Source organism: Podarcis vaucheri (assembly GCF_965113315.1).
Source record: "Podarcis vaucheri genome assembly, chromosome: 12".
Taxonomy (NCBI): Eukaryota; Metazoa; Chordata; class Lepidosauria; order Squamata; family Lacertidae; genus Podarcis; species Podarcis vaucheri.
The window spans coordinates 49,938,424-49,953,576 of NC_138750.1; the positions used below are offsets into that span (position 1 = coordinate 49,938,424).

At 41.7% G+C, this 15,153-nt stretch overlaps 1 protein-coding gene across 1 annotated transcript in view; it reads left to right on the plus strand.

Annotated features, from left to right (window-relative positions):
• The window catches only part of LARP4B (La ribonucleoprotein 4B), a 56,842-nt gene that overhangs the window by 18,246 nt on the left and 23,443 nt on the right, over positions 1–15,153 (plus strand). Inside the window, exon 2 of the mRNA XM_082192319.1 lies at positions 6,840–6,973. Within this exon, the coding sequence (XP_082048445.1) occupies positions 6,893–6,973 (81 nt within the window). The 5' untranslated portion in view covers positions 6,840–6,892. The remainder of the gene's footprint in view (positions 1–6,839; positions 6,974–15,153) is intronic.

Genomic DNA, 15,153 nt, shown 5'->3' on the forward strand with positions numbered 1-15,153 from the left:
AACCTGGTCCCCACCGCCCACCAGTGGGCATTTCAGGATACTAGGTGAGCGGTAGGAGGTTCTACGGCACAAGCTGAATCCTCCTTCTATAGAGTGCTGGTGGGTGGTAAGGAAATTTTACCATCAAGAAAGATGCATTAGTGGGCGGTAGGTATCAAAAGGTTGACTACCCCTGGTTTTAACAGTTAAATGAGTCTGTTTCCCTACCTTCTCTCTCAGCTTGAGGCCAAGGATAAACTAGAACTGGGGGCCCAGCCAGATCACCAGAAGAAGCTAATGTGCCTGCCAAGACTGAGCATGGAATAGAGTGGCAATGGCTGGTGTAAAAAATAGAGACCTCCATCTATTGCGTGGCACTCAGCTCTCAAAAGCTGAGTGCTGGTAGCTTAGCATCTGTCTGATCCTTACTTGAGGCAGGGAGGACAACTGCAGTGCCAGGTTGCTAGACGTAGAGGTGGGAAAAAAAACTTAAACCAGTAATTCCAGTACTAAGTGGTAGAGTGCACTAGTGTGCCATGACAAGTTTGTTTGTTGGTATCATGTAGCATAAGGTTTCCACCCACTGACCGTGAGAGGCGACTGTCGTCAGTCACTGTACTTTCTGAGTTGGTTATGGCTTTTTCTGAGAAGCTGCCATCAAGGTGGGTATTTGTGTCATTCCTTTGCATAAAATGGCATTTTTAATGTGCATGCCTCCAGAGGAAGGGCCCAGAACAAGTAAATTTTTAGAAAGGAATAGTCTTAACATGTTTAAGGGATGGTTGTCTATCATTGATTTTAAAGGCAACCTTCATCTTTTTTTATTACACTGGAAAAAATAACTCAGAATATTAATTTCTGCAATAGGCAGTTCATGTTGTGCTACTAATGAATGGAGTATATTTTGTGATTTTACTATTTTATATGGTTTTGGTTTATTGTACTTTTGGTTTATTGTACCTTTATTTGGTACTTTGAATGCCTTTGGCACCCAAAGCAGTATATCAGTAAACTATAATGGAACACAGATTTCCTCCATGTAACTAACTGAACTTTGCACGAGTCTCTGACAAATTAGGAAGTCTTATCCAGTAACTAAGGAGCAACTTAGAATTTTTTTTTAGAGAAAGAAGTGAAGCCTACTCCCAATTGCAACAAGAATGTAGGTGGGTCGTGCCCACCCCCCGGAGTCTTTAGTAAAACAGTTCTAGATACAATCAAAATTATATATTACATATCTGCGCCATGTAAAAGTTGCAGGTGGATTTCAGATTTCATCATAGGCAGTACTTGATTGCTGCCAGCAGTTTGTCATGTCCTGTACATGTCTCTACAGTTTTTTCAGCTTTGAAGATGGAAAACTGGGTCACAACCTATAGAAGCCCTTCCAAAATATCTGCTCTTACAGGATGCTTCCATGAATATGAGGAAGGAACCACACTAAGATGTCTGTAACTCTGAACTTTTATCCTGTTTAATACAATTTGCCAGCTACAGTTTTTTGTGGCCATTTCTGAAAGCTGCCATTTTGAAGTTTTCATTATTAAGTACCATTAGCTGACATCTGATCCTGGAGCTTAGAACAAGCAAGCTGAAAGGCCTAGCAAAGTGGGGTTAAGTAGTAGTGACCTAGGAAAGAAGGGACTGTGGACATGAAAGAAAGCACAGCAAAACAAGCGATTGGATTCAGAAGAGGCAATTGTCCAGAGGAAAGATGATAAGGGTAGAGGTGGGAGAGAGAATCAGGATCTGAAAAAAGTGAGGAATCACATATCTGAAATACCTAGGTAGATCTTTGACTGCAGGCCTCTTGTACATTTAATGTTTTAGTAGTTGTTAGTAAGGGCAGAGTGAAAAGTCTTTCCATATTGGCCTTAAAATGGACAATAATGGTTTGTTTACAACACTGTTTTGGAATATGAGAGAGAGCTGAGAAAATCTCCACCTCCTGAATCTAAACATTTCTTGGCTGCTGTGTAGCAGCTGAAAACAGATGCCTGCTAGCTGTGCAAGGTGTAATGTGGTCTGTTAATGATATACAAACTGCTAACATCAAAAGGGAGAATAAACAGTACTCTAGTGCCGCTTCCTATTCAGAGATGCACTTTCTCCCTAGGCAGAGGGTGGTGAGAATGAAAGAGTTGCTGGCATCTTTTCAGTAGCTTATTAACCAAAAAAAGGCTTTGCTGGCAGGATGTTTACCTCTGTATAGCAATTATGATAGTGAGAGGGAACATCTTAAGTGGCAAGAGTGTGGTGTTTTGCCTGCATCAGTTTGTCTGTCTGGTGAGATACCTGCCTGCAGATAGGAATTTTAGGACTGGCTGCAGTGTGGAGTGTTCTTTGCTGGCAGAGTGGATACAGCTGAGGTGTGGGCGTGGTCCAGAACTTGATATAAGGATAGGCTCGTCCACAGATGATAGGGTCAACACCAAAGGAAATGTTTCGAAGACTGACAGGCTCTGGATTTGCTTCCTGGTGACCCAGTGATCAGCTGATCAGGAGAGAGAGGAATTTAAATTAGATGCTGGCAGTTCACAGTCAGAAAGCGATAGGGACTATCTGAGAGAGTGCAGGCTGGAGATTGTCTGTGGGTTAGATGGGGGCCTGGAATTAGGGATAGAGACCCCTTCTGCCCACCCAAACAGAAAGTCCCTGACTACCTGAGTGGGGTCAGATAGTGAACTGGCAGAAGGTAAGACGGGATTGTCTGTGAGCAGGCAAGGTTCTATCTACATGAGGAGAAGGGAAAGATTCAGAAAGGGACTGGGAGTGTTAGACAATAGTTATCCTAGAAAGAATTTTAGCAGTGACAGGTTAAAAGCATGAAGTTACTTAAGAAAGATCTTAAATATCTCTGTAAAGGGTGTTCATTTGAAACAAAGTGTTGTGCCTTTCAAAAGTAACAATTAAGCTTTAACCTCTTTAAATGTAAGCAAGTTACTGTTTTGTTCTAAAAGTGCTTCATCCTTTCATAGATCCTTTGGGTGAAAATTAAGTGATCACACGTTCCCCTTCACCTAATCATTACACCTTGCTAAAAATAGTAAATTGAAAACCTCTACTATGGGAATACATTGAGCCGTCTGATTTGGTAGTGCTGGTCAGTCCAGAATAAGACACTGCTTATTCACAACTTGATTGTGGATGAAGGGGGCCGACTTGGCATGTGTTACCAATGCTTGGATGGGTGAGCTGGATGAGCTTCATCTAACTCAACTGTACCCATTTGGGTCCTCAGTACAACACCAGGCTAGATGGAGGATATGTGTGTTGTTATGGTCCATAGAAGCACCATCTCCTTTACCAGAAAACCTCTTGATCTTAGGATGGTTTAGGATGCTAGTCTATCAAAAATCCTGTTGTCCACCAACATCCCTGATGAGGTGACCAAGACAGTCTTTGGCATTGTTTTTGGCACTTTCTGCATGCATGCGGAGATTGCGCTTGGACCGCCATGTGGCTTCATGGTCTCCATGACAACCATACAGCTAATGGTCATAGAACCAACACATGAGGCAGGGCATGCCCTTTATGTAGTCTTTGACCCAAGTGATATGAGGGAAGGTCCAGATGTAACCGGGTGGGGTGTGGATGTGCAATGTCCGTGTCATGGTTGGAATGTCCCGTGTCATGGTTGGAATGTTACCTGGTGAAGTTTGGATTGGTAGTGGCAGTTTCCCCTGTATGGGTGATGGACCCATTTGGATGCCCTTCTCTCAGGGAGTTGTCCCTGTTGCCTTCAGATAGGGGTGGTATGGCCACTTCTAAAGAAATGATCCCTGAACCCTTTGGGCTGGAGCATTCACAAATACCCCCTTCTTGAGGAAGGTGGTGGGACATCTGCAAGCGTTCTTAGATAACACAAGCATTCTTGGATCCGTTCCAGTCTGGGTTCCAATCTGGCCATGGTACAGAATCACGTCTTGCTCTGCATGATGGATGACCTTTACAGATAGTGGGACAAGGGGAGCGTGACTTGCTCTTCCTTCTTGATGTCTCTGCAGCTTTCAGTGCCAAATCACAATAGTGTGGCTATCTGGAATGGGAATTGGGGGCATTGTGCTACAGTGGTTCTGGTCTGCGCAGGGTACACAATGCAGAAGGTAGTGTTGGAAGAGTGTTTTTCATCCCGTTGGCAGTGGCATGAATGAGAGACAAGAAGCTGAACTTGAATCCTGATAAGATGGGCCTTGCTCCATTGAATGCTTTCACCTTATGCAGCAGAGTCTTTAGAGCCAAGAAGTTCGTTGCTGAAAATTCAAAAGTAATGTGTCTTCAGTACTGAACTAAAATCTGTGATTCTGAATTATCTGTCTCTATTTTTTTTTAACTGGCAAATTATGGAATGGTCTTGATCAGGAAGAAAGGAACTCCATGTTGTCTTCTGCTATAGTAGATTTGACCAGGAAAGGAGAATGGATTCTCCATCATTGCAAGTAAAAATTGTCAAGTTTAAATGCAAAAATGACATTTCATTTAAAAGAATTAGTGTGCTGGTTTTTTCCACAAGATGAAATGAGATAAGTCTTCTTAGCACAAACATCTGTGAAGCAGAAATATAGTATTCACCATACACAACAGTTTCTTTGCAAGTGATTTTTTTTCCCCTTTGGGATTGTTCTTGATTATTTATATTGGCTTCAGTTATTGCTTTTTTGTGATTTAATATTTAAGATATGTTTTGTTATAGCTGTAAAATGCAATACAAATAAGAAGCAGCAGCAGCCTGGGAACTGTGATAGAGAAATGTGATATAGCTATTCCCCTATGCATAGAGCTAAACACAGCTTCATTGGAAAGGCTGGGGAAGATCAGTGAAACCAGCATATGTTGTATGTTGCAGTGCAGCTGTTCATATTTGCCAACAGTGCTTTCTTTGTAAATTTCAAAGAGCTGATGTTTCCTGCTGAAGTGGGTTTCAGGGTACTGAACCAGGAGCATTGGTGAAAGGCTTGTGTGTTCCAACGTGTTTTTTTCTATAGCACTTTCAGTCATGCTAAATGCTTGTTGCAGCAGCTGCCTCAGAAGGTTTAATAATGTGTTAATCCGATTTTGCAGGCGGCAAAGTCATGATAGGTACTTCATTTATTAAATTTGAATTATGAATAATTTCTTATGAAGCCTCTCTCCAGCCAAGTAGCGATCTTACGGCTGAACAGCAATTTGACCTCCCTAGTCTATGTCCATCATTGTAACCCAGCCTTCTTCCACTTGATGACAGGCATTTTAGACTTAAAACTTCCAAAACCTCTTACCATTAGCTATGCCATTTATGGCTGATGAGAGTTGTAGTCCAAACATCTGAAGGACATTAGAGGAAGACAGCTCTATCCACCATACCACACTGTTATCCTAGTGCTTCAATCAAAATCCATGTTTGGGATAGATACTTGACATTTGTGCCACCCATCTTCTGTGTCGTAGGGTAAATTGTATAAATTGCAACGATGCAGCTAAAATTGTCTAACCTGAATGGCTACATGAAAAATAAAACTCAAGATATGCTTAGCATTGTCAAATTACATTTTGAAAGTCTTTATGTCTGCGTAGGCAGAAGTTTGATCACGGGGTGATTTTGCAGTAGACACACCAGTTGGCCAGCAAGGATTTGACTACTAATAGCAAGACTAGAGGCTCTTCTACTTAAATGCAGTTTTGCACTATGTATATGCAAATTAAGGGACGCGGGTGGCGCTGTGGGTAAAACCTCAGTGCCTAGGACTTGCCGATCGTATGGTTGGCGGTTCGAATCCCCGCGGCAGGGTGAGCTCCCGTCGTTCGGTCCCAGCTCCTGCCCACCTAGAGGTTCGAAAGCACCCTTAAGTGCAAGTAGATAAATAGGTACCGCTTTATAGTGGGAAGGTAAACGGCGTTTCCGTGTGCTGTTCTGGTGCTGGCTCGCCAGAGCAGCTTCGCCACGCTGGCCACGTGACCCGGAAGTGTCTCCGGACAGCGCTGGCCCCCGGCCTCTTAAGTGAGATGGGCGCACAACCCTAGAGTTGGACACGACTGGCCCGTACGGGCAGGGGTACCTTTACCTTTGCCTTTATATGCAAATTATCCTAGTCTGTGGCACAGTGAGGTTCAGCAGACAACTGGCTCTGACCCGCCATTATTTTGAACTAGAACCCTAGAGTTCTAGTAAAAAACAAAAAGTAGATCCTACAAGTCTGAAGTCTGCCCACGCCTGCTCTACATAAAACATTTTTTTGCGAATTGCAGTTTCTCAACCCTTTAGCAATATGACCAGTCTGTTTTGGTGATACTTCACACACCTAACCGGGGCTGTATTTGTTTTCAAATATGGAGACACCCATGTATAAACATTGCTTACTAATCAAACATGTTTAGTCATCTGTCCAGTCTTTATTGCAAATGCCAATTGTTTCCATGGAGTCAACTGGCCAGTCTTATCAGCTTGGTGGGCACGGTTCTATTTCTTCCTTCCATTTTTTTTAATGGTTTGCAACATCACTCACAGTTACAATCAACTTTACAGCCTTAAATTTTGTGTCCCCTTGTTCTTCAGAGAGTAACTTGATGAGGTAATAAGCCAAACTAAACACACAAACCACAGTGGAGCAGTGTGGACATACTTTTTAGAATCATTGTGGTAGCAATGAGTTTCCAGCTCATCACGTATTTATAGAGAAATTTTGTCTTTGCCAGTGAGGCTATGAATAGCCTGAGAAGAACCCAATCGTGTTTTTTAAAATTGAAGATCCAGTATGAACCCTGGACTTTCAGTGCAGTCTGTAAACTGTTATTGAGTGGCATTGCCTTCTGTTTACCACTATTAGCAATATACAAAATGAGCTATGCATTCTTAATGCCTTTTTTCTTCTTCTATCCTGCAGCTTAGGTGGTGATCAATACAGTTCTCTCTGAGGAGCCAGAAAGCAGGCAGCTCATGACTTCTGATCAGGACCCTAAAGTTGTGGCTGAACCGCAGGTGCAGCAAGTACAAGAAGTTAAAGATAGTTCTCATCTAGTAAGTATCATGGCGAAGACTTGATAAATCTGAATGCATGAAAGTGTGGTTATTTTAGCCACTGTTCTATCCCCTGAATCTTATGCCTGCTTTGGGTAACTTGTGATACAAGTTATTTTCTGTATTGGTTCTGCAGCAAATAGAAGTCTTTTCTTGGCTCATTTCATTTAGTTGTGCTAAGCATATGAAACAGAAAGCAACCTTTCAGCTTTCTGGTTCTGCTAGTTATATTCATTCAAAGGAGAAGTTTTGTCATAGGTTCTCTTAGTCTAAAACAGGAATAAGCTACTGTGTGTAACAATTGTTTTTTTATATGCTTACTCTTTTGACTTTCTGCTGCACACACAGGGCTTTCATTTCAATAGCCAACAGCGTTAAGGGAGGTGTTCTGGAGTAGTAAAGTCCACAAAATGAAATTTGGATAAATTGAAATTATTACTATTACTATTGATTGACTGATGATTACCTGCCCTTCACTCGTAAGGTTCCAGGGCAAGTTACAACATTAAAATACAATATTAAAAACAGTTCGGAGCACAGTCACAGAAACAAGGTGGGTCCTAAACATATAATCTCAACTGTCAAAAGCTGTATATGGGAAGCTGTATAATGAAGGTACCAGATGCAGCTCTGTTAGGAGGGAGTTCCACAACTTAGTGGCTGCCACAGAGTTAGCCTCTCCTGGGCTCTGTCTGCCAATCTTAGCAGAAGGGAAGGAGATGACTTTTCGAGTATTGGGGGCCTGAGTTGTTTAGGGCTTTAAACATAAGCATCTTGAATTACGCTTGGAAATGAACTAGCAACCAAAGCATCTTGAATTAGGCTTGGAAATGAACTAGCAACCAATGCAGCTGTTTTAAAACAGAGGTATATCATCGTCGTCGTCATCATTATATTTATTAAATTTCTATATAAGGTCTGGTTGCTGCATTTGGACCAATTGAAGTTTCTGAATCTCCTTCAAGGGCAGCCCTACACTAAGCCTGTTGCAATAATCCAAACTGGGAGTTACCAGAGCATGGGGTACACCGGCCCACATCATCTCTGTCCAAAAGGGGCTGTGGAAGGGGAAGCATTCAGACCTGGAAAAAGGCAATCCTATCCACTGAGGCCACCTGAGCCTCCAGTGACAATGATGAATCCAGGAGCATCCCCCAAGTTTGTGAACCTGTGAAAATTGGCATCCTACAATATTCTTGTACTATATATTTGAATTTCAGCACAATCAATCATGGCGTCAGCCTTTGGGCAAGCAGCCTTTTCTTTCCTATGTGCGTAGTAGTAGTAGTAGTAGTAGTAGACTGAATTAATTCAGCAAGGGCAGCTACTGGTGCAGAGAGGTGCTGGATGATATTTTATTGTTGCACAAGCCTTGTTGAGGACCTTTGCAAATGGCTTGGACAGCAGTGGGATTCTTTATTAACAATATCCCACCAAAAGCGTGGTGAAGAATATCTTGTGGTAATGGCAGATATTGGCTCAGCCAGGGGAATTAATATAGCCTGATTATCTTTCTCAGAACAAGCATCACAGTTCTCTTGGTTTAGGAAAACATAGGCTGGCCAAAAAATCTTTAGAGATCTGAACCTGCACATCAGGAAATAAGGATTCACACTCCCACCCATCTGTCAAATTTGGCCAATTGGGCAGGGCCAGATAAAAATCTGATCCCCAGAGCCAAAAATGTTCCTCATCCCTTCTGAAACTTGTGGACGTTCTCTCTTTAGCCAGACTGAGGCAAAACCTGTTGGTTTTCCTAGTCAAGGTATGCCACAAGGAATGGTTTTTCTTTTGTGGACTTTCTCCTTCTCATGCCCATGTTTTGTGGGCAGAACTGAATTGTTTCGGACACATTCCCCCCCACCTGCCCCAGTTTGGGGCATCACATCGAGAAATTGAGGTGAATCGTGTTAGTGCAAATGGTCATGTGAGAATAGTATGTAAATTACATGTTGGAAGTGGGCAAGCAGGATGGTCTTCATTGTTGTCTTCTCTCTCCTGCCCCGCAAAAAAATTAAAAAGCAAGGAATTACTGGAGCGGTTTTAATTTGCAGTACCTTTAGAATGAACTCTGAGGCTTTGAACTGTACTTTGGATAGAAAAATCCTGTTGAGTCCCTAACAGAGTTTCCTTGTTCTATCAATTCCTAATTACAGCAAATTAACACGCAGTATTACAGTAGGTTAGGATGCATATGCACCCTTTTTTGTTATTCAGTTCAATATGGGAGTGGCTGCTCTGACAAGGCATTCATACATTTAGAAGGAGAGACAGACAGCTAAAGTTCTGAACACTTTCATTGTTTGGGAGATGAAAAAAATGAAGAAAATCCTCCAAATACCTAGTACAAGCCAGAAAAATAGATAGCTGAAAGTCACATTGTTTAGCATAATGCCGGCTTTACATAGAGGCATTTTAGGAACTGGGCTTTGGATTTTGAGTGGCAATAGCATATGAACCCCCTGCACTGTTTAAACAGTGCTATTTTTGGCATCTGGGTGTTGGCTTGTCTGCCCAGCAGCCTTGAAGTGAAGTGGGTATATGCAGTAAAGAGCTCACAGTTCCGCGACTTGTAAAAGGCAACATAAAAATGGGTTGCTGTTTCAGTAAAGAACTCAACAGCAAGAATGAGAAGATGAGTCTTTTGCAAAAATCAACTGAAGAGGAGACGTTGGAAAACGGGATAAGTAAAACTTTAACTTCCATTTTGGAGACCATGGAAAGAAAGGAGCTGCATGTAATCCAAGAGGCAGTTTCTGGAACACCTGCTATTCATAATAATTGCGTAGAGCCAGTTAAATATCCTTCAGGCCATTGTGCGGGGATCGCTGAAGGTGGCCACAACCCCAGTAGATCTTTTAATCTTTATCCACATAATGCAAGAAAGGTCTTGAATGGTTATGGCAGTTTACAAGAGTGCAGACGAATGGAAGATATGGATGGTGCTGAAAATCTTCCAGAAAGTAGCAGTAGTAATGTTCAATGTGTGAATAATGCAGGCAGCTACCATATTAATAGCAATAATGAAACAGGATCTACTGTAGCTGGAAAGCCATGCCGTTCATTTGAAAGTACTTCTTCATGTGTGCCGGTGGCTGTAAGCCAAGGAAGCATCTTCCCGAAAGCCTTAAGTACATGTGGAATAAAAGGCAAGCCAGTTATGGGTGAGTGCTTATTAGTGCAGGATGAAGTAGATTCTGTTAAAAGTAATTGTAGTGCAGTAGGTTCAGGTAGAGCAGACAGAGAGACAGCAGCTTCAAGCTTTGCATATCTTGATATTGACAGGCCCCGTATAAGTATCAGAGATGAATTCTACAGTATTTGTATAGTTGATGATGATCTGAGAATGGATCTAGAAGAAGGGCAAGTTATTGTGCACGGAGAGACTGCTTTAGAGGTAGAAAGTTCAGCTGTTCAGGAGATGTACAGTATGACATGGCCTGGGGAAAGTGGGAAGGAATTGTTAGTCCCGAAGAAGCCGGTTCAGGTGCCTGTTGACTTCAGTGCTCTGAAAGATGAATCTCCCAGTATAATAAAGGATAGTTTACTGATGCCAAAAAGTGAAATGGGGGTAAAAGCTCCAGTTGGCTTAGTGAATGGGGATCACAGGTTAAATACTGACAGAATAGCAGCAGATGTGTTAAGGGCACAAGCACATGGCGAAGATCTTACTAAAAATAGAACCCAGGAAATGAATATGGTAGATAGTAGTAGAATCTTTGTGAATGAATCACTTGGTGAAAACAATAATTCTCCAACACCTGTGCATTTGGAGAAAGGCATGAAATATTCTCTGCAATTAAAAAGCAGGACTCATGCATGGACTTCCTTTTTCAATAGTGAGAACAAATGTGTCACTGAAGGTGTAAAGTCTGAATCTAATGAAAATCAAAATACCGAAGGTGAAAACTCTAAACAGTTGTTGGGAAGCCTGAAGTTTTCATCAGAGTTTGAGGACACAACTGGTCATTTCCTCTCTGTAAGTCAAAATAACACAAAAAACCAAAGTCAGATGAATAGGCCAAACTTTACAGGAAGCACAAATGAATTTTGGAGAGTATCTGCCCGCAATGATAAGAAAATCCCTAACTTTTCTGAACAGTTTAATCCAGAGCTACTCCTGAAATATGAAGATGATTCTGATCTTGGAACATTCTGCTCCCATGGGGATCTGAGAGAAAGCACCATTAAAACACTTCCAACATCAGAGAGTGTGGCTTTTGAAGCGGAAATACCCCATGTTTCAGAGCTTACCAGTTATGAAGACGGCAGCTTTATAAGGGCTGCTCATCAAAACCTGTCTCAAATAGATAACATACCTTCAGAGATGAGTGATTTGACAGAAGGATCATGGGGAAGCGAAGAGACATTAACTTTTTCTAAACCTCTTAATGTAAATGTAAATGAATATGAAAGAATCCAAAATGAAAATTGCTTGGAAGTTCAAGTTCCACACAACCTCTCTAAAAAGGATGGCAAAACAAATGACTATTCCAGTTCACTTAACGAAGATAACAGCTGCTGTGTCTCTTTAGCACATTCTGAAGTGAGTGAGATGGATTTGAATGATGAACAATGCAAGCTATGGAACAAATGTACATTCCATAGACTGGAAGATCAGCTGAGTGCAGGGACTGACCCTCACAAATTAATAGCAACTGCAGAAGAGCCTGTAAATGGGTTGAAATGGGAAACACACCATGAAAGGAAAACACATAGTGAAATAGAAACCAAGGCAGATTCTGAAAATTTCACTGTTCAAGATGACTGTATGTTAAATGGCAATAATGATCTAATGCAAAAACTTAGAGTATCTTCAAATATGCAAGAGAGGCCTTTAGTTCTGGAGGAGTCTTTAAGTATCCTGCAGATTGATAAAGCTAATAGTCAGCTTGAAACAGAGAGACTTCCTGCATCAGTTGATGAAAGTGATGCTAGAAATGTAAAAATAGAAACTAGTCACACTGAGACATCGACCAGATCAAGGGGAGGGAAATCAGGATTCTACGGAAACAGCTCTTTACCCAAACAGAGTATAATGGAAACCATGTGCCCTCTTAGGCCTTTAAATTCTGAAGTTTCAATTCCCTGTGCAGATATATTAACAGAAAATGCAAAGGACTCTGCTCCCCAAAACGGCCAGCAGAAACTGAACATTGAGGTGGAATGTGCTTCCAGATCAGATGCCAAAGACTCTCTGACTTGTACTGATGCAGTTGGGATTTGTATTGACCCCAAGCAGGTAGACAAATATGCTGCTACTCCTTCGTACGAAATACCTCTGGCCTCTGTTAACGATCAAGAATGTGACCAAGGCAATGCAAAGCATGTATTGGATCTGATGGAAGATATATTAAAGGAATCTGATAACACACACAAAATGGATATGGGCGATTCCCAAGGTGATCCGCTTTGTCCATCTGCTCCACTAAGTGGTTTGTTTTCATCTGCCAAGTTTACAGATGATCAGGAATATCTGATGGGATATTTGTGGATTAATTCATCTTTTAACAAAACGGATAGCTCATGCAGTGCTAGTGAGGCGCTCCAAAATGAAACTGGCGATGTGACCGTTCCTTCTTTTGAAATGGGAGGATACCCTTACCAGTTGCTAGTACAACAAAACAGTGATATCTGGGGATGGCAAGATAGAGATGAAGGATATGTAAGTATTTCACTATCATAATTTGATTCATCAGGCACTTTTGAAAAGAAGTTGCTGTAATCCAAGGTGAAGATTTTGATTTGATGTATGATATTCTAAAACTCCAGCAGTGTTTCCATTTGTTTGAGTTAAGCCACTGTCAAATGCTAAAATGGAGGCATACATAACAGCACATCTTGGTACCTGTGTTGTGGCAGGCATAGACATCTCTTTTGTTGCCTCTCACCCATCCATAGCCTCTGAAGGTTGCCACAAAGTTGATATTTTACAACTTACTGTAACGTTCTCCCTAAAACAGATTGGAAAAATGCTTGGGTTAAATTTTAATACATTATTGATGAGCCGATTTTTATCATTGCTCAGAAGTTTGAACTGGGAAGTAAATAATTGTGTCCCTACACCTGCACTCCTATCTGAGAGCTGAAGGACGAGGATTTGAAAAAGCATCTTGCTACCATTACGTTGTAAAATTGCTTTTAGCCATTTGTGAGCGGTAGCTTTGTAACGGTGGTCGGGGTCTAATTGAGGGCACGTAAGTGAGCCTTACTCGAACACAGGAGGACTTACTTCTGAGTAGGCTATGTATGGGATTGCAGTGCACATGTCTAGTCTGGGCAATTCCCTGCTCCCCTAGCACTGTGTGTAGAGAATTACTGTAATGCTAACTTGGTTGCTGTAACTGCTTTGAACTTGGGCTGTTGCAGGATTTGCTGCCATGTTTCCATGTTGAATAGAGGGGTGCATTTCATTCATTTTTTTCCAGAGTTTCTTGGGGCACACCTAACTGTTGGAAGCTGGACAGCTCCAGCGCTCTTTCTCTTAATCCTTTTTTGGATTTGTGTTTTACTTTTCGTTACTGCCTCTGGCAGTGGCAGCAGAGCTCCTCAGTGGCAGCCAGCCAGCAATATTATGTCCCTGGAACATTGCTAAGCAAGAGGTAGCATTGTTTGATTGAGGCTGGGAAGACTATGGGGGGAATACTCCCAAGGCTCAAATCCTATGCCCTGCTAGGATTAAGCTCCATCAAACACAGTGGGATGTGCTTCTGAGTAGACATGTGCAAGATTGCATTGAAACTGAGGAGGGGAGTCTTCATCATCACAAACTTCAGCTGGCTATCAAGGCCAGCCAAAACTCTGATGGCCCCTGCCCTTTCCTAATGTAAAGGAATACATTTCTCATAGAATCATAGAGTTGGAAGGGACCCTGAGTCCAATCTAGTCCAATGCCCTCCAGTGCAGGAATATGCAGCTGTCTCTTACAGGGATCGAACCTGCAACCTTGGCATTGTCAGCACCATACCTACTGAGGTATCCGAGCTTAGATTTGTTTCTAGGTTTGTTGCTTAAAAACTATAGAGCAATGATGTTTGGAGTTGTGCAGCAGTTATTACCGCTAGGGTTGTTATTCAGAGAGAGAACACTTGTCTTGTTATGTTTGTGGTTTTGTCTTTATTTTGAAAGGCAGGCAAGAGCCAAAATGGTCACAATTTATTGTGGAAATTATCCTAGACATAAATTGCTCATAGCGATACCAATCGTGCAAGCCTTAATTCTTCAAGGGAATTATTGTGTAAGGGGAATTGTTGCACAAATACACCCATCTTATCATAACCACATGATTAGAAGATTGTAAAGCATGCATTGCAATAGGTAGCTAGTTCAATCATTTATGACATGATTGAAATCTAATCTTATAGGCCATCATCTTTGAGGACATTTTCATAGTTGTACAATATAAGCTATGAATCCTTCTTCATACCTTGCCTCAGCCCATGGGCTTGCTAGGGGGCCTTAAGAAAACTCGCATCAATCACTTTCCCCCTTCCTCTGTAGTAAGAATATGTTTGGACATTCCCTTACAGAACTGGTTCAAAGATTATGGAGTTAACATCCGCTTTTGATCTTGCCAATGCTTAGATTTACTTTTACCTTTACTATGGCTCCTTTTTTTGATAATGTTTGTTTACTGCTTTTGTAAGCCTCATTCTTGCACACTGCTCTGGCACGGCACAACGAATGTTGCCATCTATTTTTGACTAACCACAGCTTAGCCTTAAGTCTGAATCTGGACAACCTGCAGTTAATCTTAACTATGAAGCCTGCATTTTTTTTTTAGTAAACTACAGTTAAAATTAACCACAGTTTAGGGCTCAGATATAACACTAAACTGGGGTTGTTGTTGTTGTTATTAATTTAAAAAAAACAGATAGAAGCTGCGAGTCTCCTCATAGCTACACCCAGGCATGGGAGAGTGTGCAGATCCAAGGCTCACACAGGCGGCTCCTCCTAATGCTAAATCATGGAGGGAGGTAGCGCATGAATGTCATACTTGCACAGGCTCATATTGGTAACACTACAATGTGATTTAGTGTAACCATGTGAATGTAGCCACTGTTGAAAACCACTTGGATGTCTCCATTTGGTGGGAAAAGTGGAGTATAAATCTGATCATAAATATAAATGAAGCCTGGGTGGTAACTTTCATAAATGGAGCAGAGCTTTCCTGACTCCTG